This window comes from Takifugu flavidus, chromosome 2 (assembly GCF_003711565.1).
Source record: "Takifugu flavidus isolate HTHZ2018 chromosome 2, ASM371156v2, whole genome shotgun sequence".
NCBI lineage: Eukaryota > Metazoa > Chordata > Actinopteri > Tetraodontiformes > Tetraodontidae > Takifugu > Takifugu flavidus.
This window is the reverse complement of record NC_079521.1, coordinates 11343719-11371465: the sequence shown is the minus strand read 5'-3', so window position 1 is coordinate 11371465 and position 27747 is coordinate 11343719. Positions and strand designations below refer to the sequence as shown.

The 27747-nt window shown below is 42.4% G+C and overlaps 1 protein-coding gene and 1 long non-coding RNA gene across 2 annotated transcripts in view; one reads left to right on the top strand and one right to left on the bottom strand.

Annotated features, from left to right (window-relative positions):
• LOC130521510 (uncharacterized) overlaps positions 1-27747 on the top strand; it is a 73725-nt gene that overhangs the window by 20935 nt on the left and 25043 nt on the right. The gene's annotated exons all lie outside the window — the stretch shown is intronic.
• Positions 14836-27747, bottom strand: part of LOC130521509 (leucine-rich repeat-containing protein 4C-like) — a 34059-nt gene continuing 21147 nt past the window's right edge. The window contains exon 2 of the mRNA XM_057025108.1: positions 14836-19401. Within this exon, the coding sequence (XP_056881088.1) occupies positions 17479-19362 (1884 nt within the window). The 5' untranslated portion in view covers positions 19363-19401 and the 3' untranslated portion in view covers positions 14836-17478. The remainder of the gene's footprint in view (positions 19402-27747) is intronic.

The window sequence follows — 27747 nt, the reverse complement described above, 5'->3', positions numbered from 1 at the left end:
AAAAAGGACTTATTTTGTGCATCCAGGAGTGATGCACGCAAAGATATATGGGGCCAGAGCTGAGCAACAGCATTCATATCTATGGCTGTCTGATACCGTGTAAAGGCTCATTTAATTTGTAAAGAGGCTGATAGCAGTAGGTCACAAGATGGCTTTGGCAGCAAGCAAGAAAAGGTTACTGGTGTTGCTAGTTAATGTTAGCCTTGTTATTGCATTTGAAGTGCGTGCTAATATCACAATATTGTTTGCTTTGGTGGCGTGTTTGACAGAGAGGGGCTGGAGGCAGCTTCTCCATCAGTCCATCGTTGGAACTTTGCGGTGCAGCGAGTCGGTAACGCGGATTAGAAAATCAGGGACTGATGGTCGTATCTCACACCCAGGTGATGCATGGGGTGATGGGCGTGGTTAGCCCTTGATTAGATGCGCTGTTCGAAGCGCCATTCTGTATTGTCTGGTGGATGCGGAATAAAGATGTTTAAACCATCTGCTCAGTCTGAGTCTTTCCTCAGTCCTGCCACAACATCATCTGTCCAACTAAAACATAACAAATTTCATGAATTTTAAATGTCTGAGGTGAGAAAAGAGGTTAGCTATTAAATATCAAGATCCCAGAAATGCCTGCCTGTGGAAAAAATCATACGTAGATATGCTCGACTGTAAACTTTAAACCCTTTTATTCACCCAGACCCACTTGTTTGTTTTTCTATTCCTTAGGTATTAACATCCACCTACTTCTGTTTGTTTTCAGTATGTACTGAACATATTCTGTACGAAGCCCCACAGGGACACCGAATGAGATCTGAAGGTCGTTGCTATTTTTGCAAACGGCATCGCTGTTCTTAAACTACCCTTGGCACATCCTGTGGGTCTGCCTGAAAAGTGCGCATACTGCATAACAGATCAGTTGACCCTGTCAGCTGCGCCTCACCGTGATTGACACTGTGCTCGTGGAGAGCTGCAGACTTTTACTTGTGCTGACAAGACAAGCTTCTCCCCTCGCACGAGTTCCTACACCTCGCCGAGTCTGGAGACTCTTTAGTCTTTCATGTTGGGTTCAAGTGCAGCAAGTTACAGGCGATGGAAGTTTTCCATTCCTTTGTGAGCAGCAGGTTTAAAAAAAACAAAACAAAAACAAAACCCAAATCTCGCTCAGAGCATCTCAGAGCAGGTGAACATGAAAACCTGCTCGGCTCCTTTCATCAATGGACATGTACTGTCATAGTGGCAGTAATACCGATGCAGAGGCTATGTGTAATAACAGATAGTGTGTAATAGTATGTAATAGTGCAGGTGGTCGGTCTCAGGAATCCATCTGTACCATATATCTGTGTTGCCACAGCCATTCATGCATGCATGTAAGTATAGGGTAGGGCAGGGCAGGGCAGGATGGTATACGTGTGCGTCTACACGTCTTAGAAAGTCCTCAGCAAGTCCCAGAACCACTAAAGACAAACACCTGCATGCTAAATCGTGTATCTTGGCGCATCCATGCACACCAGTGACTAGTATTCAGATTTTAAGCCTCCTATATGGGATCTATTCATCATGACTTCACCGTATGCCTGCGCACAAGTCCCAAAACCGCTTCGACTTCGCAGCAGAGACCACGCAAGAATCTAAATGAGAGGCACGGGTATTTATTCGAGATGATGAATATTAACAGTAAATGCTTTCCATTTTCGACGTTATGTTTGCGGGCGCCTGGACACTATAAAATTCAACAGACAAGTAACAACATGCATCACCTTCCCCCAACAAGCTTCTATCATCTGGTTTTTTTTGCTAACTCTGCCGACATCCGGCTTCATTCCTCTTTTCTCTTAGCTACAGGATGTGAGCGTGCCTGAGCTGCAAATATAGAAATAAATAAAAGTGCTCTTTTCAGTTAAAAACAAACTTGATTTGTAAAGAATTTTACACATCTGCTTTCCAAAGTCGAAGCTCTTCCGCCCCCACCCGAAGGATTTTAATGTCATGCACTTTTCCTGTTTGGCTGACTGTCGCCGGAGTGCAGTTGTATGAAGCAGTTTTGTGAGCGAATGGCTGCCCAAGTTTCACACTCGCCCATTAAATCACATCTTTTCTGGCTTGGAGCTTACTTCACTCATCTCCTGGAAGTCGGCCATTTCCGACATTATATCCTTATCTTCATGGAGCCCACCAAGAAAAGCTCAGCCTGGCTGTTTCAGACTGCAGCGACTTCCGCAGTCGGAAGCAAAGTCCTCCTTTACAGAGTAAAGCTGTGAATACAACAGTTTTCTCATTTGTGATTGTTAAAAAAAAAAAAAAAAGAACGTGTTTTTCCCATTTGACTTTTGTGCCCCTGATAAGCTGAGGGGACAGTTTCAGTTTTTCTTTTGTGTTTTTGACATAATGCCAAAAATGTCTCTCTGTATATGTTGTTTTACCACACTTGGAGATGTGACTTTAAACATTATTACGTTTGTTACTGAATATTCTCAAGATGGATATTTTCTCCTCAAAAAGTCTTTAAAAGAATATTTTCGACCACATTTCATATCATTTGACAGTTTTTTTTGCCTTTGGAGAAAAAAGGGATGACTTATTACAGGTGAAATCAGTCTGCTGCTCATTATTTATAGATATGTATATCACTGCGTAGGGTTTTGCACCAAAAACCTTTGAAAACCATCACCATAGTGGTGTTCATATGTTCATATTTCACAGATCAATGGATACAGGAGGAGGGAGTGGTGGTGTGTGTGTGTGTGGTGTGTGTGTGTGTTGGAGGAGGAGTATTTCTTCTGCAAGTCTGATAGAAACAAGCTGCTCTTTAATTCAATCGTAAAGAAGCGAGGCGCTCAGAGGTAAATGGGGAAGAGTATGAGCACGAAAAAACCATAAAGGGACCCCCCCCCCCCATCAGTCTCTTTCTAAATTGAAATTTGAGTTCAACCAACCAAGCACCACCTCCTAAAGAAAAACAGTGTTCGTGCAAACCTTGGTATTTACCAGTAAAATTGCCCAACCCATCCAGACCAGTAATAACAGCAATGTACATGTATTGATTTAGCTTTACATAGATGTACAGTGAGTGCTTTTACATTTTCATTCATTTAGTGACTAAACGAAGCACTGAGTCAATCTTTCATTCCAGTCGTTAAGTTAACTGGAGTCTAGTTTCATTGATTTCAGGAGAAAAATGGGTTATTTTCTTGAAAAAAAAAAAAAATCTGAACTGTGCATTTTACAATGCTTTATATTTTTATTGATATTCATTAAATATAGGCTGAGTAGTCTGCGCAGTTTATACCTTTATTGTCGCAGCCTTGTTTGCTGGTTGCACTACATACATAAACATGATGACATAAACAGCAGGATGTGTGATTTTGTTTTTGTATCCTTCATTTTAAATTCCCTCAAACATACAATCGTAAATTGTAAATAAAAAAAAGTTGCTTAAGGAGCAAATCTTTATGGCCAGACTCATATTGGAGTTTTTATTTCTTACACAGGCAGTAAAATATTAGATTCTGTGCAGTTCGGTCTAATGACAGTTTGTGAATTGGTTGTGTTGTACTGGATGTGTGTAAGAACACCACCAGAGGTGTCCTGAAGAGGACAGGCTTCGGCTTGCAGAGGAAAAATGCCGAATATCTCTTGCAAAATCTCCCCACAGATTAAGATTTTTTTCCCACTCAGTGAAAAGTGATGGAGGTTGCAGCAGTCAGTGACTTTGTAACATTTGGAATCGATTTGCATGCAACAAACTGACAACTGCAATAAAACGAGGCATCCATTAAGTCTCCAGTGTGTCCTTGTTTGACCTCTGCTGAACCGTCCTACTTACTGCACAACAGCGTTAAACAGGTTGTTCCCTAAACTTTAATTGTCTAAGGAATACATGAGGAGAATAACTGCAGCTGGCTTGTTTGTGACCTGACAATAAAATGTTAGCCTGAAACACTGCAAAATGCATTTATTTATTTGCTTTAATTTGGAAAGATTAGAAGTGGGGAATAATTTAGGACATTGTCTTCAGGAGCTATTTTGGGGTTCAGCGTCTTGCTCAGGGACACAAATGATACATTTCCATTGCCACTACCTCTCCTCTCCTCTCCTCTCCTCTCCTCTCCTCTCCTCCCCTCCCCTCCCCTCCCCTCCCCTCCCCTCCCCTCCCCTCCCCTCCCCTCCCCTCCCAGATGACTTCCGGTAACTGGAATTGTACAATTTCAGCTGGCTCATGCGTACCACTGACTACCTCTTCTGTGAGATTGTTTGGCCGACAACAGCATCACCACCCTAAAATGAGCAATGCTGACAAAGCCTCTGGTATTCCAAATAATTGGGAGGGGAAAACTGTTCTTGTTTTGTCCGCTGTCACAGGCAATTTCGTGACTGCGCACCTGACTGGTCAACATTTTGCCCCTGGCCACACTACTCTACCCTATCCTGCCCTTTCCTACCCTACTTACCCTATCCTGCCTTTCCTACCCTACTTTACCCTATCCTGCCCTTTCCTACCCTACTCTACCCTATCCTGCCCTTTCCTACCCTACTTTACCCTATCCTGCCCTTTCCTACCCTACTCTACCCTATCCTGCCCTGCCCTACTCTACCTCTACCTACTCTACTTGTTTCGGTACCTCTCGGTTTTCCCAAACATTTACTAAATAATGACATATCAGGCCACTGATTGGTCAGAGATTGTCATCATCATTGTCATCATCATTGTCATCATTGTCATCGTCAAGTTGTCGTCAAGCTGAATTGGCACCTAAACACATGGTGGCGATTTTTAAACTAATATTTTTTGCTGTTAAGTTAGGTCCAACAAGACCAAGAATTTATACCATGGCGCTTTGGTGGTGCAAACCTTTCTCACCGTGTTGGTGGATGAAAACATCCAGAGTCAGCTGGACTGGTTAACAAGAAACGAGTGGGTTTACCTGCAGCTTTTAAAACAAAGGGAGCAATGTGGCACAACACTGAGAAAAATTTTAAAAAATTAAAAGAGAAATTAAAAAAGCTGAAAAGCGACAACCATGTCATTAAAGATCACAATGGTTGGAGGGGGCAAAGCAGAGGAAAGAGTGGAAGCACATCAAATTAACTGACCGGGTTAACACAAACCGGCAAACAATGGCAAGAATTTGCATGTTCATTCTATTTATGTATATTGTTTATTTGCCCATTTATTGATTAAACTTTTACTTCAAACATCCATTTATTCATGTTCGTGCTATGAAGACCAGATATGTTGATCTGAATGGAGAATAGAAACCTGCTATAACGTCTATTGTGTATAGCTGTTTATACTTTACGCCACTTTTGAGTGCAAAGATACACAATAAAAGTCAATGTAGAATTGTTGAACAGAGATCTGCCACATGAAGGGAACTACAGGGATTGTAATATTTGACCTTGAGGGATTGTTTTGGGCTGCAGCATCAACCGGAATGCTTCACAGCCCAGAACCTTTTCCTTCATCAAGCATTGAATGCTGTCTTGTGCTGCATAGATCAGAACTGTGCTTTGTTTTATTTTATCTTAATTGTCAGTCATTGCACTTTTAAGCTGCACTGATGGGGCTTTTATTACAAGAGCTAAGGTATGTGAAGAGCAACTTTTGCAACCATCCCTGTCAGTGTCACAGATGCTGATGATGTTTCTCATTTATCTTTGGTGAAACTGGTCCCGTTGATGGGTTCGCCATGTCGAATGTCACCAAATTCTTTCTTTTTAGGCAAGTAATTAACGAAACCAGAGCATACTTGTCTCCAGGACGTGCTCAGATTATTTGCTTTGAGTCTGTGCCCCCACCGATAGCGTTATCTGTCAGGAACAGCAACATCACGTTCTGTGAATCCTCAAGAGGAGTTGTGTATGATCGTTTTTTCCTCTGTAATCATGCATTGTGCGTGATAACCGTTCTTTTTTTCGAAGGTGAGGAAAATGTACAACTGCATTTCATTATTATAAGAACAGGTCGTTTCCACGTTATGACACAACCTGAAACAGCCATTGCTAATCAAAAGCTTTTCCTTTTAATTCTGTCTCTTTTTCTAAAGCTTTATTCTTCATGCTCAGGAAGCGACGGATCCTGAAAATCCTCATGCTTGCCTGATATCCCCTGATTCATAACACTCCTTTGAACAATTAATGGCTGATGATCGGCCACCTAATGAGTAACAAAACGAGCATTTTGTACCAGCAGAAATGAACCAAGCACCATTTAATTATGATTCCTCGTCCTCCCACACCATGTACCGTCACATTTGTTTATCAAGTAAAACTATTTTTTAAAATGTTTTTAAGCTTTTTTCTTTTGAGCCCACTTGCTCATGCCATTATATATTTCCTTGAATGTACGGTTATTATTGTGCTTAAATGAGTATGCCTATTTAAGTTGTAGTGATCATATAACTTATGACATATATAAACTTTGTCCCATTTCTGTTGAAAATTGTATTTTCAACAATTGTATTTTGATTTAATTGTTGGTAATCTTTATAGTTGGAAATTCTCGATTAAGCTGCGGCAGAGTGGGCCAGTTCGTGATGTGGTGAAGGTGCATCGCCACACAGGAACATGAGTGTCTTCATCTTATCTGATAGAGGGAAGTTTGTATGGAGGAAGGCTCAGTACCTCTGTTACTGAAACCCTAGAAAGGACCAAGTTTGTTGTCAACATTGGCAGCCCCGCACCACCACCGCCTGTTTGGCATCCACTCCATCGATGTCTACCCTGTCCTCCTCCTTCCTTCCCTGTCTGTCCTTCCCTGTCTGTCCTTCTCTCTGTGTCCTTCCCTGTCTTTACCTTTTGGAACTTTGCCACCTCGAGCATCTTGGCATCTTACGGTCACTGAGCCCCACAGCTAAAAGAAAAAGCCTCAATGGAAGCTAAGGATCTTTTCTAACCATCCTTTGACCATCCTTCTTTTCTTCCTCCTACTCTGGATTTTCTCTTATTCTGAATGCTGAACTTTTATGGTTTGACGGTCATGCTTAGTTTCTTGCACAAGGTCAAAGGTGAAGAGGAATAATTTGGTCTGTGATAAAGATCAAAAAGCACTGTGGCTTCGAACAGAACTGGTTTTTGTTAAAGCACAAGACCTTAAATGCGTCATACTGAATCAGTATTATATTCTTTTTCTGAACAGCAGCCGACCAGATATTCAGGAAAATATCACCTGCATATTAATTTGGCACACAGCGTAGAATTGAATGTCAGCTGTAGAACACATCAGATGTATTTCTGGTCACAAACTGTCCAGGGAATACAAATCCATTTTTGTTGCAACCCTACAAGTCTCTGTTCACACAGTCTTACTTTTGTCACTCAGCTGAAACATTCAAACATTTCCATTGTCAGAAGTATGCTGCATCTCCAAAAATCAACCCAAAAAACCCAACCAAAATAAAGCAACAGAAATGTGGTGCAGAGAGCCAAACATGTTTAAAGCAGACATTGATTTTTTGCTCTTTATGTAAAATAATAAAAAAAGAAAAGAAAATTGTAAAAGAAACCAATCGGAAAAGAGCATCTGTTTTCTCTGTCCGCGCAGTGTCCATCACATTGAGAGGCATTCAAAATCCAATTACTCTGGGCCGAGCATGGTTTATAAAGCCTTCTCCTGCGACTCTTTCCAGTTGCTGAATTATTGACTGCATACAAAGCTGTGTTGTGTTCAGCGTGGAGGATGTGCCGCCCAAATTAAAGTTATTTGACATCAGCAACTGTAGTCCGTAATGATATGTTTGTGTGATTGTGGCATTTGTAAGTGCGAGCATGGATTTTCAAGGACTGTTGGAAAAGCCAAGCAGCTTACGAAACATGTGGGTGAGAGTGCACTTTTAAACGACGCAAACGCTGGTTCTGAAAAGCGTTCTGATTGCAGCTGCCCTGCATCTTAATAAAACAGTTTTTATATATTTTAAATGGAGCCTCACAGCTTTTAGCGAGACTCTGCAGGCTTGTGTAGATCCTTACAAAGAAGGTACAGACGTGTTCTTATGGGAAGCATACAAAGATGGCGTGTGTCAAGTTTTTGGTCAAGGTGATTGTGGCGACGCTCACGCCTGCATGAGCACGCGTCAAGAAAAAAAGAAAACAAAGAACGAGTGAGGAAGTAAAAGTCAGACGAATTTGAAGGTATACAAATGTCAAAATGTCGAGGCTTGTAATCCTTTCAAGGGGTGACAAGGAATTTGGGTCGCTTGGCACGATTCCTGCTGTTAACACAGGAGGAGTGCTTACTCTGACTTCAGGAGGTAAACACGAAGGTCTGATCTTACTACTTTTTCTCTCCCTCTCTGGCACGACCGCTCTCCTGCACTCCTTCTGGCTTTAAAGGGATTATTTTGGTGAGAGTACTTATGGATTTACAATGGTGCTGTACAGGGGATGCTGACTGGCCAATTCACATCAATGCCACTCTTGCATAGCATCTTTTATAATTATACGCAGGTTCTGATATTTAGTTATCAGCGATGATGCCGCCTTCTCGCATCTCAACTGGATCACTCACACAAAATGTTTTTGAAAATCCCAGTTTTGTGTAATTATTTCCCTTATGTGGTACATTGGTTGAAAAAAAACCCCCACATATTTTCCAACAATTTTTTTTTTAGATGATCCAACATCTGTCTTCCAACCATCCTTCCATCTTCCTCTGCTTAAAGCAGCTGTTGCTAGGCAACAGCTCAGGGCTGCATTTGAATATTGATATTAATATAAAAGCAATATCCATCAATCACTGGCTGGGCATTAGATACACCTTTTTCAGCAGTGCCGTTTTGTTGACTTTTATTGTGCGGGACAGGGAAGGACACGGGTTCATTGCCTTTGTGATTTATGAGTAGTTCTGTAAGGTGCTTTTGCGGGAAATGTGTGACAACAGTTACTTTGTCATTAGCGACATGTTAGTATATTAGACTAAACACGCCCTGAATGTGGAAATAATTCATGCAGCGAGGTGCAGAATTTCAAATTGTGTTAAACCAATGGTAATTAATCTATCAGTTCCCCAAATTCTGCCATTTTAGGTCCCTAATTATGTACTAAGTGCTGCTGTTTTGGTATCACTAAGGAATATAACATGATAATAATGACACAGAGGAGGAAATGAGAATAAAAGAACCCCCCTGCAAAAAAAGGCTTGATTATTTCAGTGGGATTGTACACATTCTGGGTGTAATTATCTTTTCTCTCTCTTACCGTGACTCATGAGGCTAGTCTGAGCACCAGCACCATGTTTGGCCACCATTTATCTGAACACCAGCTTTTTATGGTTGTGCTGGATTTCTCCAGGTTTTTGCTTTCTTATCAAGGGCTGTTTCCCAACTTTTTGATTGACTTTTAAGGAAGGATGTTTCAGCTTCCCAGACCGAGCCCACCTGGACATTTAAAATTCCTGGCATGATCCTACATCCAGTTTGCAGCAATACATCTATAGAACTTGGAACCCACTTAGAAAACCCTATTCCCCTGCATACTATGAATAGTCTATCCTGGGCGACTGCATGTGCAACTGTAAGCTGAGAGAGCTCCTCAGGGAGAATTCAGTCTTACTCTCTCATGCTGCTTACCCAACACATGACCTATTGGGATACAGTTAGCTGAACCAATAGAATGGCAGTTATGAAGTATGTAAGAGCAGGAGTGTTGATCGATAATTCATTTGGGCTTCACCATCATAACGACATAAACAATGGGGAGGATCTGGTGGTGGCTGTTAGGTCTGGCCCCTTAAATCAGATCTGCCAGAGGAAAGCGGCAGCCTGTCATTCGGACAGCCGAATGGCCGGGCAGCCCGCAGCAGCTCATCAAAGATGAGGAAAGGGCAGAGAGTAGCATTGCGACTGTCTGTGCAGGTAACCACCTGTTTATTATGAGACACCTGAGGTCCGTCTGAGCTCACCGAAGCTGCCAGCGCAGTGGCCATACCACTATCAAGATAAATGTGCACCTAAGCCTGAAGAAAGGTTTTGATAAAGCTGTTCTAAGGTGTTGTCACACAGTAATTATGTGTCATTGCCTAAAGTAATGAACTGTAATTGATTACACACACACATACACACACACACACACACACACACGACACACATAATTTTCCTGCTTCCGCGGGCCATGTAGAAGGGTCCATTATCAATATACTAACATGCAGTACTGAGCACCAGCGTCCCTGCAACCAGAAACATTGACTTGCACTGTCAGCAGCGGGTGTGTGTGTGTGTTTGTTGTTTTTCAGCCTTGTCATGATGACGCCAGTGTTTGTGGCCAAACACTGGCAAAGAAATAATGCATGATAGCTTGTCCGTTAGCATGCTGGTGTAAGCGTACACTGTTAAAACCCGGGAAGCTTGACCCAGAGGATTTTCTGAGATTTTCAGGCTCATCAGTTCTACACCTGTACAGCTTTTGTTATGTTTGCTTTTTGCTGCAGCTTTATGGGCCACCCAGGAGTCACAGAAGACTTTGACAGAAGTTCTGACAAATGTACCATTGCTGGGACCTGGGGCCTTGACACACAAACACACGATAACAAGGCTGCAGGTTGTGTCCGCTCTCATCACACATTTTCCCGCTGCTGACTTTGATGCTGAGTCACTGAGCTGATGGTAGCTGTGTTTGGAGTTCAGACAGTCAACCGTTGCCTTGTTGTGTAATGCGACTGAGCGCCGCGAGATTTGATGTGCGGTAAGAGTGCTTGATGCTTGCTCGGCGGTCTGATTTTTCTGCAGTACTGTATATTTAAGTCCTGTAAACAAATCTATCCCCTTTTTTCAAAGTGCAAAACCGAAATAAAGACGAAAATATTTTTAATGTACCGTATTTTCGCGACCATAAGGCACACCGTATTAAAAGGCGCAGTCTCAGTTACAGGTGCTATTTCTGTATTTAACACATGCATAAGGCGCACCGGATTATAAGGTGCGGGCATGCTAAAACATACCGGTACGCTAGCTTAAAACATGCACGCTAGCGTGTGTTTTTTAAAAAGGCAGCAGGAGCAAAGCTGAGTTCGGTTGTACTTTATTGAAGTATTTAGCAATGTGCTCACGTTATTTTTTGATCAACACTCATCCACAAATCCATCATCCAGCATTTACAGCTTTTGGAACTCGGTACACACACACAAAGCGCACCGCATTATAAGGCGCCCCATCCATTTCGGAGAAAATGTAAGACTTTTAAGTGCACTTTATGGTCGCGCGAAAATACGGTATGCATAGGAAATCAAACAACATGTGTATAATGTAACGCATGTTATTTGACGAGATACCAGTGGAGCCCCTGCAGGCATAAGGTGAGAATTCCAGCTGATTGAGGACAGTGTACCCCCAGCCCACCACAGCACTGCAAAACCAAGATCCACACACTCCCCTGAGAAGGGGCCTGCCGCTCACCAGAGAGCCCTGAGCATGCACACACCTACCCTGAAAATCCCAGTCACGACATCCTCTGCGTGCACTGTGGGAAGACTGGCAGGAGTAGAAGGCCCCTGTCGCGCGTGCACACACACACACACACACACACACACACCAACACACACCAACACACACCAACAACCCACCCACCACTTGTACCCCCAAAGCTCTAAATATCTAAAGTGCACTTAAAACTGAGGTGCATGCAGCCATGCAGTAAGACGGAAGGAAGGGCTGCCTTGAATCCCACAAAGACGTGTAACAGAAATGTGTGACAGTTGCACAATTGTTTTTTTATTGTGGAGAGGGGGGAGGGGAGGGGGTGCAACAAAAACTGGAACATTCTTTGATTCTTTTAAAAAGGAGTCACGCATGGTAGCCCGTTGACTGAGATACACCTTATAATTGTGGGACTGTTTTTGGGATGTAGGTTTTGAATTCAGTTTGTGTTAATCATTGTAAAAAGTGTAACGCTAATTTTAATCAGTTTGCCTGGTATTGGTGTTTATTTTTGTACAACCACGAAACCTGTCACAGTTTATGAAAAGCAGATGCCTGCCTCCTCCCAAAGGGCAGCATGTCGCTCCGTCTCTGTCTGTCCGTTTCTGTCTCTCTGTCTCTCTGGGACCTCATTTGCGGAATTGCAATGCTTAAGTTCTTTATTTTTTTTCTTTTTTTTGATTTCCCGCCCACATATTTCTACCAGGCACACTGGTGGTGCACCAGGTTGAAGCCAGATTGGTTCCCTCTGTTGCAGCACTGGTTGGCTGTGTGAGGCAGCTTGCTGGCTTTTATTTTCTTCATCGTTTTCATCACATTTTTACAACATTGCCTCAATATTGAGCTTTAATTTTCTCTTCCGTTACTCAGCAGTATTTGTGCAGAACAAGTCTTGGCGAGACATAAACATTTACACACGGAACGCTGTGTAGAATCTGTGCTTCTTTCTGATATGATAATTAATTATACATTAACTTGTCACATTAATATTGATGAGCCAGATCAAAAGCCTCAAAATCTTTAACACAAATGCATACACTACACTTGCAAAAGATTAACACTGATCTTTTGGATGTTTCACTGACATAAACTAAAATGTTATCAGTTCTCTCTGCACACCTTTCACAGCACGTCTAAGAGGTTTTAATAAGGTGCTTGAAACCAGCAGTCAAGAGGGAAACCATCTGCATCGCAACTCGCCGGATATGTCGGTATTTAACCCCACTTGCTTCCCCAGACTACCTAATGGGTTTTTTCTCAAAGGGGTCTTTAACAATTAATACAACCTAACAATATGGGAGTACAGGTGGATGTGTTTTGGAAGGTATGAGTATGTATGATGGTGTCATGTGTTGGCATGGAAATGCCAGCTATTAGAATTGATGTCCAAAGGCAGCGAAGCATAAGCACCTCTTTCCAAAGTAATAACATCGACTACATTTTAGAGAAGGTGGTGAGGCACAATCTATTCACCCTTGAAGCATGAAACGAGTCCTTTGAGAGCCTTGAAATGGGCCTGCAGGCTTGAGCTTTATTTTCAACGTGGGGGGGAGGCAGTATAAATGGCCTGGTGCCATGGCGTTCAGATCCTGATCATGGATCTTGATTTCGCTAATGCCTTTGCTATTCTTTCTACCACTCACACACCTACAAGAGAAGACTGACAGATCGGTCTGAACGTGAACACCTCCAAAACCCAAGTGATGCGCATGAACTCGACACCACATGCACCGATCACTGCGGAAGGTAACCCTCTCAATTATGTTGAGGAGGACACGTATCTGGTAAGTCTCTTCAGTGAGGACAATTCATGTAGTGGAGATATCAGTATCACATTTTCAAGCCCTCATACCAGCTGGAATTCCAATCAGTACAGCATCAAACCCAAGATGCAGCTGCAGCAGAGCTATGTTAAAGTCAATCCTGCTGAATGTCTCGGAATGCTGACAATCCTTGAGAGCCACATGGGAAAGATCGACAGTTGGCAGTTTTGGCAAGAAAAGATCTTCGATGGAGACCTGTACAAAAAGACAAACTGTCGGAATGTGGTGCTGGAAATTAAACAGATGGCTTGGACTTGTCTTCTGAATGGACCAAGACTGCATTCCCAAAGTAGAATGGAGATAGACCCCACCTGAGAAGAGGACACAATGGAGGCCATAAACAAACTGGCAGAGAACTGAAGACGCCAAACCTATGGTGGGGCAAGACAGAGCAAGTTGCACAGGAGAGATCCCGATGGAAGCAGATAGTGGCAGCCTTATGTTCCCCTGGGAATCTTTATATTACTACTATGATCACTAGTAGGTCCTTGAATATCCTTGGGGGTTTGTCAGATCCTGTCCATAAATCCTATTAGTATACACATTCATGATAGATGCTGATGCAGACTTGAAGCTTTGAAACCGTCATCCAGTAACTGAATCCCGCTGTACCTTCAAATAAATGCACTTCTTTACCTGATTTTTGAGATTGAAAGAAGCAGTGACGCTCTCGCTCTTGGGATGTTGGAACAAAATACATTTTATGTTCTTTACAATAAAAACTTTTATCTCCTAAAAAGGCCAACTGGCTCCAAGATGGCTGTGTATGTTTGTATTATCATAGATTATCATCACATTACCACAAATGACTAAACAGTCAATGATAAATGTCGTTTTGAGATCGCATGAAAAGAATCAATTTGCATTTGAATCAAATAATCCCATTCTTGAACAAATCCCACCGTCCAAAACTTACCCGGTATACGAAGGAATCGCACATCAACCGATTCCTGACATCTCGCTGGGCAGCCATCGGTTATTTTCCGAATAAAAAAGAATGATCCTGCCGGCGGTTGCGACTGTAAGCCGCTTTTTCCTATAGGATAGTTCGGCTGTTGGAATAAATAGTCCCTATTTCGTTGGGTTGGTGTAATTTCTGTGAAAATCAAACTCAATTCTTTCCAGATGATAGTCCGCTTAATTGATTCAATCTTAAACACATATTTGCCACTGAGGGAAGGAAAAACTTCTACACTTTTTCCCTCCTTGCTCTCCTGACTATAACGATGTTCTCCAAGGTTTTGTGAGCTTCTTTGTTCCTCATATCGAGTCAGCGGATGGAGCAGCGTGCCTATTGTGCTCTTGGATATGACATTCTTAGATTTAACTCCATGAATCAAATCATTCTGTCAGACAGATGAAGTGATTTAAATTGGATAAAAGAATCCAACTTCCCATGAATTATCGAGAAAGATCACTCCCTTTTTTCTCTTTTCCTCTCTTTCCACTTCCTGCTCAGAACTCGTTAAAAAAAAGCGGCATTGCGTTTCTTCTGAGCTCAGCACTGGGAGCTACTTAATAATCCTTTTTATTTCTATTTCTATAGATGTGCTCATGTGCAAATAGGACAAAGATGATGGATAGCGGTGATGTTTGTGAATAATTCTGTCTGTAAAATATAATGGAAAAGAAATTGCAATTTTATTTGTATTCATGTACAGTAGGAACTACAATCTCAAGTATCAATAATTGAACATCATCCGTGGAGAAATTTGTCTGACTTCTTACAAGCAAAGTCTTTTGAAATCCTTTTTTTTCCTTTTTTGTTCTTGTTTTTGTTATGCTTTTATCTTTTTTTAACAACTGAAGCACATGTAAAATTATGGTCTGATATATATATATTTTTTTCCTGTTTTTTAAAATATTTTTGTAGAAACTGAATGATCTGATGATCATTCTCTCAAAAAAAAAGAGAGAATATTCCCACATACAATAATTCCCATACATAGACAGTTGGCAGAGTAACACACGAGAATTTGATCACCTTGGCTTCGGGTTTTGCACAAAATCAGGCTCATTCTGCTGGTATTTCAAGTCCAAACTTCTTAATTTCATCCTGGCATCCAAAGATCCCCCCCAAGTAAATCTTGCTCTTGTAAATACCAATATTTTAACGTCCATTCATCCTGAATAACTCATAACCCTTGTGTTCATATATATATATATATATATATATATATATATATATATATATATATATATATATATATATATATATCACACACACACACACACACAAATTGAAACCTTTTTTACTGTAGCCAGCATCAACATTGAATCATTAAGCCACCAAAAGCATTGAATAGGAAATGAGCATTTAAAAAGAAAACAATGAGAAGAGAAAGAATGGTTTGCCTCCGACTTTAGTATTCAGAAATTCAAAATGCTCCACGGATAGATATTAAAAGGTTTACCTCCACATTTCCAGCCCTTGTCCATCATTCCACGATGAATGTGGGGAGGTTGCACGTTGCCATAGTGCTCTCGAGAGGTGAAAATCATCATGTGAATTGTTCTGGAAAGCTGAGATGAACTGTGATAAGATCAACTTTTACCTTAAATCTATTCCTTTAAACTGCGTTATCTTGTTTTGTTGCAAATTAAAATTGTTTGTTGCACCAAGACCAATGTGAGGCATGTCTTCCTCATCTTGCTATGCGCAGAAGGTCACTCTGTTTCCATGGCGACAGTCTGATGGCTAGCTTTGCCTCCTTATTCTTCACCCCCCCCCTCCAATCCCTTCATATCTGCAATATCTGTTTGAAGCCTCCTCATGACCATTGTGCCTCATGGCTCCCCTCTTTCCTCACCTACTCTTTACTTTTCATCCCTCACTCTCTCTTCCATAAGCCTTCCTCTTTGAAAGACGAAATGAGAAATGAGTGTAAACAGAGTACCAGAGATATGAGGTTCTGATGGTCCATAAATGATGCAGCATCAAAGTGTGTGCATGTTTCTCTTGGACAAAAATGAATCCAAGCAGGGGTCGCTTTAATATCAAAAGCCTCTGTCCCGCGTTAGTTGGACGCCGGGGGAGTGAAGACTCATGCTGTTTTGTTATCAGCTTTCCTCTGTTACTCTGCAAATGAACTGCTGATACAGATTAATGAGCTCTAACCCGTCTCCCCTTGTTTTGCTGCCAGTTTCTGGCTGCTCCGCTGACTATTTTAGCCTCTTTTCGTATTTGTCTGACGGGGTCGCACTACATTACAAAGCAGCCTCATTTGCAGCCTTATCTGTATAACAGATGGAATAACAGTGCCTGAGCTTGTGTGACCCTGGGGTGATGGCAAGGTAATGCGACACTGGGTGAACGTAGATCATTACTGGGTCAAGAGCGAGGCTGCACACAGCAGCCTTATGCTCCCCTTCATTTTCTCAGGCAGCATCCTGCCATCATGTGGCATGTGCTGTGTATAAGACAAGACAAACGAGCATTAACAGGGCTGTGGAACAGCATATGACTGAGCTATGCGACAGGCAATGGAAGCTTAAAGAGGACAAAAAGAAAGTAGGTGATGCCCATACATGATGAAGCATTTAAAGGCAGTAGATGCAAGAAGGCGAAGAGCTGAAACAAAAAAAGGTAAGAGGAAGGAAATGCAGAAGGAGGAATAAAATAAGCATTTCATCTTAATTAAAGTGACGGATGTATGGCTGTTGTGTGGGAGCCACAGGGGAAATGCACATTTACTCATTTAGCTACTTTGCTTCTCAGTCATGCCGGCTTCGCTGTGATTTCATCTCAGCCGAGTCATTAACAGATTTCATTTTGCGTTGAGTGACGCCCAGAATATGATAGTAATAAGAAAAATGACCCTATTTTTGCTCTCTGCCATTAAACCTCCAGCAGATAAATGTTTATAAATAGAGAAGCAATGCCCTCCATGCCCTCATCGCACCAAACGAAATCGAAGTTTAGCTGTGTTGGTTTCGCGCGAGCCTCTTGATATTCTGCTCACCTTTGGCAAACCATTCTTTACCTTACGCAGTTTTACACACAGAGAGAAAAAATGAGCTAAAAGCTATCACATTTTTTCTTCTTTTAACCACTAGACATACTTTTAATAAATAATCTTTGTTTTTTTTTGTTTTTTTTAAGACACTTGCTAAAGTATCGTGCCATCCCTTTGCCGATTGCTCGTTATATCCCCATTATCCACATACTCCTTTTAAGTCCTTTTGATTCCTTCAATTTTTATCTTTTAGTCCATGGTATTCCCAAGTATGAAACAGTTAATGATATTAGTTTAAGTTCCAGATCAGATCTGGGTCTCTTGTACATTGTCTTTTGAGCAGGCCTGAATCAGTAAAGGTTCCTGCTTTGCTGAACTGTGTATTGTACTGAGCATAGGCGTGTGATGGTAAGTGCTCTTGTAGGTGTTGTAGTGGTTGTAGTGCTCCAGGGGGGGCAGTGATAGGTGTCTCTCCATGGCAGCGACACCCGCAAGCTCTTCTTCAACAGTGATGACCTCCATGGATGAGGCAGGGCCATCGGGGTCTTGCTGGTTATGTTGCTTTCTCATTTTGTAGAAGATGACCAGCAGAACAGCAGCCATAAGGGTGATGGCCACAAAGCAGCCAATGATAATTTTAGTGGTTTTCATCACCTCATCCAGGCCATTGAGAACTCCCTCTCCATCCGCATTGAGAACTGGAATGGTGTAAGTCCTCTCTGTGGTCCTTGTAGAGACGGGAGTACTTTTCGTTGTTGAGGATGACACCCAGCCAAATGGTGGTAGGGGGGTTTGGCTGTCATCCCCGAGGCTTTCAATGGTCTCCACTGTGACTGTAGTGAAATAGGTCACTCCGCTGTTTTCCACGGAAGTGACATTAAGTACCGCAGAGGCCGAAATGTTGCCCGCCGTGTTGCTAACCATACAGGTGTAAGTCCCTGTGTCCTGCATTGTGACACTGGTGAAGTTCAGACTTCCGTCATTAAGTACAGACAAACGCACTTTATAAGCCCCGTGTGTCACCAACGAGCCATTAGGTGTGAGCCAGCTGATAGATGTCAGTGAGCTTGTCCGACACTTGAGCTCTGCGCCCATGCCTTCTGTCACATTTAAATCACTGGGTGGCTCCAGGATGACCGGAACATCGCACTGGAAGTAGCTGTGATCCAGTTCACCAATGTAGCGACCTTTAAAGGCTGTGGGAGAATGACAGCGGGCACAGCAGCTGGTATTGGCAGGCACAGCCTCCTTCAGCCACCAACTTAGCCATAAGATGTCACAGTTGCAGTTCCAAGGGTTGTGATGGAGGTGGACTCGCTCGAGACGATGCAGCGGCGTGAAGAGGTCATGTGGGAGGAAGGTAAGGTTGTTGTGAGCCAGGTTGAGCTCCACCAGTGATTGAAGGTCATCAAAAGAATTCCTCTCAATAGTTTGGATCTGAGCATGCATCATCCACAGCTTCTGGAGATTCACCAGTCCTGTGAATGAGCTGGGTTTGATGACAGAGATCTGATTTCCTGACATTTCTAGCTCTTCAAGCTTAATTAAAGGAAGGATATTAGGGATCTCCTTAAGGTTGCACATTCCAAGGTTCAGGTAGCGGAGGTTGCTCAAGTCCTTGAAGGCTCTGTCAGAAATGTAGGAGAGGCGTTTGAGCTCCCCTAAATCCAGCCTTCGAAGGGAGGGAACCCGGTTGAAGGCATAAGACGGTATACTTTCAATGGGGTTGTTCCGTAGCCACAATTCCTTTAACTTTGACAAGTACTCAAATGCTCCATTAGGGATTGTCGTGAGCCGATTATCAAAGAGTTCCAAAGTGTTGAGACTGGCCAGCCCATTGAAAGCTCCAATTTCAATGTTGCGGATATGGTTTTTGCTGAGTTGCAGTATCTCCAGGTGGCGCAGATGTTTGAAACTGTCTACCTTGATGACCTGGATGAGGTTGTCTTGGAGATTCAAGTAGCGGGTGTTGGTGGAAATGCCGTCCGGAACATCGCGTAGACTGCGGCGGGTACATATGACCTTGCTGAACTGGTTACTGCACGAGCAGACAGAAGGACAGGTTTGAGCACGAACCAGCCCGGCCACCACCAGGATCTGCAGGGCCAAAAGCAGCGCAAGGAGGGGGTTGGACAGCGCCCCCTTCAGCCTACGACCTCTCATTGTCTGGCGCTCGAGGGAAGAGATCATCGTGATCAGCAATCATAGTTCATGGGCTGTTTACTTTCTCTGTGAATAAAAAGAGAGAAAATAATTAATTACACAAGAAATGACATATTTACTGGTGTTTGGCAGGTTTCAGTGCTCTAATCTGTCAAGATTTTCAGGTTAAGAGACTGAAGTAAATGTCATTCCTGCCCCGAAATCGAACAACAAAATTAGACGTGCTGAGAGAGGACTGGAACTGGTGGCACACAAGCTAAATGGTTTTTAGAAAAGCAATCACCAGATTAGTTAATAGTGAAAAATAAATACTGAATGAAATTAATCATAGCGTGCAGCCCTAATCTATTTATACATTGATGTGTGCAAAAATTGAGAAAACACGGGCAAAACAAATTAACAGCTGTCGTTGATTGACAGAAGTGTCCATCTGTGGAACTGTCACAGATGTCCCGCCTTCACACAAACTGCTTCATCCATGTTAAAAAGAAAAAAAAAGTCTATCTATTCATATGCATCATATGCATCAACTGCCTCACTTGTAAAGGCTGAGGGTGATCGTCTAGTCTGCTGAATCCACATTATTAGAATTGCAATACTACAAAGTAATCAAATGCTGTCTCTCTTCTTGGGGCAACTTCTGTGTGTATTCTGATTGATGTTTCTTTCTAAGTGTTTTTTTTTTTTAACATGTCAAGCTTTTTATTTTGTTTAAGTAGAACTTGTGTCTTCCTGCCCAGTTTGCCGTCACATCATTAGAGCCAGAAGGCTGCATTGATGCCATCTGCCAGGTAAGCTTTTAGGACTGAGAGATTCTGCCAATATATCAGGTGTGTTGTTTGTTTGGAGGGCATCTTTGGCCTTTATTGACTTACTTTACTGGACTGTCTCCAAAGACAGAGTGATGGCCACTGCTCAGATAGCAGCTGAGGGGCTGCTGGTTTCAGGGAAAATACAGTGTTTATATATATTATTGCTGTCAAGCGATTAAAAATTTTATTCAGATTCATCACAGGGTTGCTGTGGATTAATTTTGTTGAATCATGATTAAATATCATTCACTTTTAATCTATAATAATTTGCGTTTGATTTTGAGTCCCTGGCTAACTAATGCTCCGCGTTACTATGAGATTTTAAGATGGAAGTGCTTCGGTGGAAAGAAAACTCCTTCCTGCAAAGTCTGCATTATACTTTGTGTCGGTTGACTATGTAAGCCTCAAAATTCCACCTCTGCCTTATCCTTCCTGGTTGATTTTGGTGAGTTTTCCCTTATTTTACATCCCTCCCCTCTGGGGGCATAGGGCTGGATCTGCTCTTTTATGAATGGAGATGCATTAGGAGCTCTAGAAAAGAACCTCCAGCAGAATATGTGAATGAAGATAGCGCCTAGGCCCGGGATCCACAATGCTCACCAGAATTAGCAGCATTGGCTTCCTGTTCTCTTCACAGATGAAAGCAGCTTCACAATGAGGACATCTGGCACGTGTGGGAGACCATGTAGAGGCCATAAAATTGGGTTATGGGTTTATATAAATGCACCCATGATGGTGGCATGATGGCCAAAGGTGCACAGTGGGTATTGACTGGCATTTGTGCGAGGGAACCATTTTGGGAGAAGTCCCAGTATTGGTCCTCTTTTCATCGTTAAGGGTGAGTTCACACTGAGGGTAGCCACACCTGGCATGCAGTGCCTCATGCTCGCAGTGGCTACATTGGAGGAGGGAGTAACTGTCTTTCGTATGGTATTTAATTGAGTGATCACCATCACACAAAACAGCTGCAAATTTAAAATGTGTAAATAGATCACTAATGTCCCATCCAATCATTTGTGAGAAACAATCACCTGTGTTGGATTCAATTAAATCAGATTAGATTTCTGCAAACACACATTTCCAAGCGTGTTCAAGCTAAATCTGCTGCACTCTACTTCCATTTTTCATCATCAGCTGCCCCCTAAAATAAAAAAAATCAACAAACGAATACTGTTTTTAACAGTTATTAGCATCCTCATAGCCAACCTCTGACCCCACTGGCCTGCTCATCTCTTATAATGATAGCTTGTTGTAATTAATGTATTTGCACAATTCATCTTGTATGGAAGCAAGATGTCAGTCCTGTCAGTCCTGTCAGTCCTGTCAGTCCACTGTCAGTCCACTGTCAGTCCTTTGCAGTGAAAGGACTGACAGTGCTGGGTCAACCTTTACTTCTACCTAGTGCACACGCAGTACACTTTCAATTGATCTCTTTTCATGTCTTTCAACTCATCTGCTAATCAACTTTTCCATCAATTCCAATCTTATAAAAACAACGACATCCTTTTAGTGTTTTCTAAACTGTAGAAATTGCTAAGTGGGCTAAATTTGTTTCGCGGTGGGTTGTGACAAGGGGAAATAATCAGCAGGAATTAAAACTACACGTGGTTCCATTTCTGCACCAGCACGGGTGCTGTGCCAGCTGTGGTGGGAACAGGTTGGAGTGAGAAGAGCCTTTGCTATCAGAACCCGCCTGAATGAGGCGTCCCACTGGCAGGAGCCAATTTCCCTCCTTGGGGGTTAAAAAAAATAAAAAAATCCTGCAATGCTATCAAAAAGCAGAAAATGGGAAACACGACAAAAACAGCTGTGGATATAATCTGTCAGTAGGTTTCCATCAGAATGTTTAATCAGCAGTGGGTACGTTGAGGTTCTATTCTTAGAATCAGTCCATATTTGGTGCCAGCATTTATAATGTTATCCGAGTATGTGCAAGCACACTGCGTCACTGCATAAAGGCATGTTACATTGCAGAAGAAAAAAATCAAAAATGGCTTCAAACGTCATTTGTCCTATTGTTCATCCAACACTGTGGATTCTTTCCATCCAGGCACACTCACCACACATTCATATCCACTGAAAGCAGTAGCTGCTTACATCTTAAATCCTGCCAGCAACATAAAAAACACGCCCACCCTTATTTTTCTGCTTCGGCACCCGCAGCCATGCCATTATATTCCTCGCTGGTGCGACTTGTGTAATTCATCTGTGATACAAATGTGGCTGGAGGAATGCTGAGTTCCTCAATCAGGGTGGGCAGGAAATAGATTACAACCCAAAATACACATTTTTTTTGATGATTTTAAAAAACAAAATCAGATGATGTCATTGTGGGCTGCTGCAAGCTATCATGTCCTCCACAGAAAACAGTCTATCATACTACTGAGAAATCCTGTCTCATTTCTTCATACTTTGTTCATAAATTTGCAGTTCAGACAGGAAGTCACATCTCTTCAGATGTTCACACACAAACTTGGTGTAATACTAATAAAATACATTCAATGGCCACTTTATTAGGCAATAGCTTGCCAATAAAAGGTTGGACCCCCAATTTGACTTCAGAACCGCCTTAATTCTTCATAACATTCTTTCATCAAGGTGTTGGAAACATTTCTCAGAGATTTTGGTCCTTATTGACATGAGAGCTTCACACAGTTGCTGCAGACCACATCCCAAAGATATCTATTGGACTGAGCTCTGGTGTCTGTGGAGGCCGTTGGAGTTCAGGGAACTCATGGTCATGTTCCACAAACCACTTTGATGATAGGAGCTCTGTGACATGGTGCATTATCCTGCTGGCAGTAGCCATCAGAACATGGGTCCATTGTGGCCATAAAGGGACGGACATGGTCAGCAGCAATATTCCGCGTGACTGCAGCATTTAAATGATGGTCATTTTGTCCTAAGGAGTTCAAAGTGTGCCAAGAAAAAAAAATCCCCCACTCATTACACCATCAGCAGCCTGTACTGATGATTCTAGGCAGGATGGATCCAAGCTTTTATGTTTTTTGATGCTACCATTTGAGTGTCGCAGCTGAAATCGAGATTTGCCGGACCAGGCAATGTTTTTTCGATCTTCTATTGTCCAATTTTGCTGAGCCTGTAGGAATCGTCGCCTCTTTCCTGTCCTTAGCTGACAGCCGAGTTACTGTTGCCCTTTGTATCATCTGGAACCAGTCCGCCCGTTCTCCTCTTGCCTCTCACATCAACAAGGCATTTTCGTCCACACAACTGCCGCTCGCTGTGTTTTCGGACCATTTTCTGTAAATCTTCGAGATGCTTGTGTGGAACTTCCCAGTAGATCTACAGTTTCTGAACTACTCAGACCAGCCCGTCTGGCACCAGCAACCATGCTGTGTTTAAATTTCAGCTAGTTGTCTCGACCACATCTACAGGCCCAAATCCACGTGATTTGCTGGTTAGCGACGTGTGTTAACAAGCCATTGAACTGACCTACAGTAATTAAGTGACCAATAGGCGTAGTACCAGGCATCGTTCAGTCACTGCTTGTGTATTTCCTGAGGTTGTGCTGCATCTGTTAAAAGTTTGTTTATTTTTTAATGCACTCTGATGCGTCAGAGTGGGGATTTAGTAGCAGTTGATCTCGTGATTGGGACACTGATTGTATAAAATATGGAGTGAAGTGAAATCTGGCAAGTCTTCTGAATGGATGCATGAGTGCTGCCTGATGAACTGTCATCTCGCTAATTCATTCAGCACATTACCGATTAGCAGCATTTGCATACGTTTGTCGTATTTTTAGCTTCGTTTCTGCTGAGTTTCGACGCCTCGCGGGCCATCTGGGGTCTTACGAGCCTCGTCTACAGACGCTGCGCCAGAGACACGAATGGAAAGAAAAGTGGTTTCGTGTTGTGAACTTTCTGCCACTGAAGAAGTAATTTCTATAGCTTTAAACGATGTTGCTTCTGTTGTGGCTGCACGTGAACAGGCGCTCTGTGGCACCAACACACCGCCTGTTCTAACCTAGAACAGCTTGTCTGAATCACATTTCTTGGAGAATAAATGGAAAAGGTAATTGTACAAAGTGATGAGTGTGACACATGTGAGAAATCCTCAGGTGTTGCAGTACACACACACACACACACACAAACAAATAAACACACAAACAAATAAACACACAAACAAATGAACACACAAACATGCAAAGCCACCATATGTCATGTGAGGAAGATGAAAAACCTGATTAACAATGGCTGCGGCTCATTAACTTTCAGGAAATATTTCCTTTATGATCCAATAAAACATCACTTATCTCAGCACTTCATGACTTCACACCCAATCGACACGTATTTTTAGGACCCAGCTGGTTAAATGCGAGGATTTACTCCCATCTAAACGCAACAGCTCGGGCTGCGTGTTGGGAAATGCAAATACTGTAATACATTTAGAAAACCAAGTGTCTCATCGATATGTTGATGCAGGACAAACGTGTTAAAGGTTAAAACGATCACGGTGATCAGATCGTAGTTCTGAACATATGAAGGTGGACCTGGACTTATAAATCCTGAGCTTTGCAGAAGCATGTGTGTGTTTTCCAGGTTTGTTGCAGGGTCGTGTGCGCCTCCTGGGCTACGAGCTGCAATTTTAAAACCCTGTCCAGGGTCCATCGTGAGCACAGGCCTCCAGCGCTGTCTCATTCTGACATGAAGGCTGAGAGTGCTTCACTCTCCGCCTCTGCTCCACCCGGGGAGGAAAAAACAATTCCCTGTCTCGACCTCGGCACACAGAGCGCTGGTGTTGGGGAAATAAATCATGGAGATTGTTGCCTGACTTATCAGCCAAATTCTTTTCCTCTTACAGGAGGGAGTAAATGGTCATTCCTTGATCCTCTCGGAATAACAAAGTATTTCCTGAGACATGACGTTAACCATATATTTCTCCGCCTGCAGCAATCTAATGCATTAACACAGCGTATATAATCTGCCTGGGCTTTTTTATTTCTCATTTCCCTTCAACGTTTTGCTCGATAAAAACCTTTGAGGGGAAAATAAGAGAAAGAGGATGGAACCATTCAACCCATAGCAGCTCATAGGGTTGCTACTTTTATTTATGCCATAGGTACAAGATTAATCCTTCAAACATGATGAGCATCTTTGAGTGCAACTAACGGTCACTTCACAGGACACCCAAAATAAAGCCTCTCACTGCTGTTTTCTGGACTTAAATATTGCTTATATACTCAAAAGTAGATGCATTTATACGTGTGCACACACTATATGACAGGGACAGAATAGAATTCAATTTTCTACCATCAAATTAGTGTGTGTTTTTCTATAAATGTAGTGTTTTTTAATTATTGAAGTACAAAATTTATTCAAAAACTTGTTAATGAAGTTTGTGTTTGATTAAAACATGAATTTTCATAAATAGCATTAACTCGGATAAAAAAAAAAAACTGTTTAATTGAGATGTATTTTGGTTTTTGATTAATAGTTTCATTATATTTGTCAGTTAATAATTATTTTAAACGTGTATTGCTTTAATTTCTCTGGTTCTTTGAGGGCCCCTGACCTTCAGACAGTCTGAAGCAGAGGCAACAAAACAGTTATTTTAGTTACTGGTGGCATCTGAACATGCACCCGGTCATGTTTACAGCGTTTATTGTACATATCTGTCATGTTAATATCCACCATGGATGGATGGAACATTTAGATTTTCTTAATGCCCTAGTTGTTTTCAACATTGTTCAAGGTTGGAATATATTTTATATTTCATATTCCGAGAGCAGAGAAGGGCATCAATGATTGTTAAGAACATTTCAACCATTTTTCCCCTCTGGGAACAGTTCCGAGAAATTTTTCACAAGAATTCACAATTCTTATAAATAAATAAAGATAACAATGTGCTTTGCCTCAAGCTGCTTCCTGACATCATCAAACTGTCTTTAGTTATTGGAGTGAGAGGCAGAAATGAAACCCAGAGCATTTTACAAGGTTTGTTGCTAGAAAAGTCTCAGAATTACAGACAACACAATGTGGCTCAAGTTAGGAGTTGCAAGGCTGAAGGTCAGTTGAAAAATCTGCGCCTTTAAATGAGTCGTGTACGGTCAGACCTCACCACAGGTGGTCTACTCGGGCTTGATCAACAGTAACTCTAGCACAGTTAAATTCTTTATTATTTTGTTTTGACCAGCTCAGATTGTTCCTTTTGTCATCTCAATAAAGTCACTTTTTGCTGCAAAGTGACTTTAGGGGCACAAAAACACTGAATCGAGCTGAGTGATCTACAGCCTAATCCTCACATGCTGCTTAGTAACCTCTAAACAATTATTTTTGTGGAACAGCAGAATCGGCTGTCGTGGCTAATTATTTGTAAGCGGCCCCGTCTTAGCCAAGCTCGTTTGATTTAACACTAATGTAGGGGAAAAATTGATTAACCTTTAGGATAAAATAAGGGGTTTGTGCTAATAAATGGATCAACTCAAAGCATCCCACAGCTGTAGGATGAAAAATATTCTATGCTAATAAAATCAATTTTTTCCCTCCTGCTGCTTGATGTGTGCACGAGGGGTTTACGTGCACCCACCTCAGCTTGTATAGCGACAGGAAAAATCTCCTTGTTCTTTAATGTGAGCAAGGACTCATTAAATCACAAGAAAACTAATTATTGCTGTCAAAATAAGAGTGCATACAATACAATATCCCGTCCCCTCCTCATGAAATGGGAATAACAAGGAGGCGAGGTCGACCTTCGACCCGAGTTTAACCTCCAGGTTCCCTTGAGGCGGCCGTTCGCCACGATGGCAAGATCATATTATTGAAAATCATCACTAATTCTAGCTGACGAGGCTCATTGTTCCCAGTGTGTGATGGGATGATATTAAAAGAGTGGCAGAAGAGAGGGCAAGCAACCTGCCGCCTGGAATTACGATCAGACGGACAGATGTGAGCAGACTAGGCTTTCTTTGTCCTGAGAACAGTGCAATACATATTTCAAAAGCGGAAAGAAAATCTAATGGACCTTTCACTACCCCATCATCAATGTGCTGAAGGTTGCTTGTTGCAGCAGTGGGGAGGTAGGCAGAGAGAGAGAGACACCTTTAAAGTGATAATTTAATTCCTCTTCATGCATTACCTTATGCTGCCTCCATTATGATAATTGCATGGGCTAAATAGTCTGCAGTGTCGGGGACTTCCCAGAGCAAATGCACTCTGCCGAGGCCTTGTCTGGTCTCTGCCAACGGATTAAGACAAGATGCCCTGGGTGGCAGGGCCACTGAATGCTAGGGCGCTCTTAGTATTCATATCACTTCAGTCTCCTCCCGTGACTGCATTTCTCAAAACAAACGCAGTATTGAACAGTGGCTGCGCGCGGGCCGACAGCGAAAAACAGCCGCGGCGTCGCTCCCTTCGCCCGTCGTGGCGGCGGGGAGAGTGTTGGTAATTGGTTGCACAGATGTAGACTGACTGCTGCTGTCACCGCCAACCGTTTGGGTGATCAGAAAGCTGAACTGCGGCCATCATCTCTGTGAGCGGGACAACAAAAGCAGGTAGCATCTGGCGGTTTAGGTGGGTGAATACACACAGCCAGCAGCGGCAGCTGAATAATGAGCTGCACACACTCCCATAAGCTGCCTTCT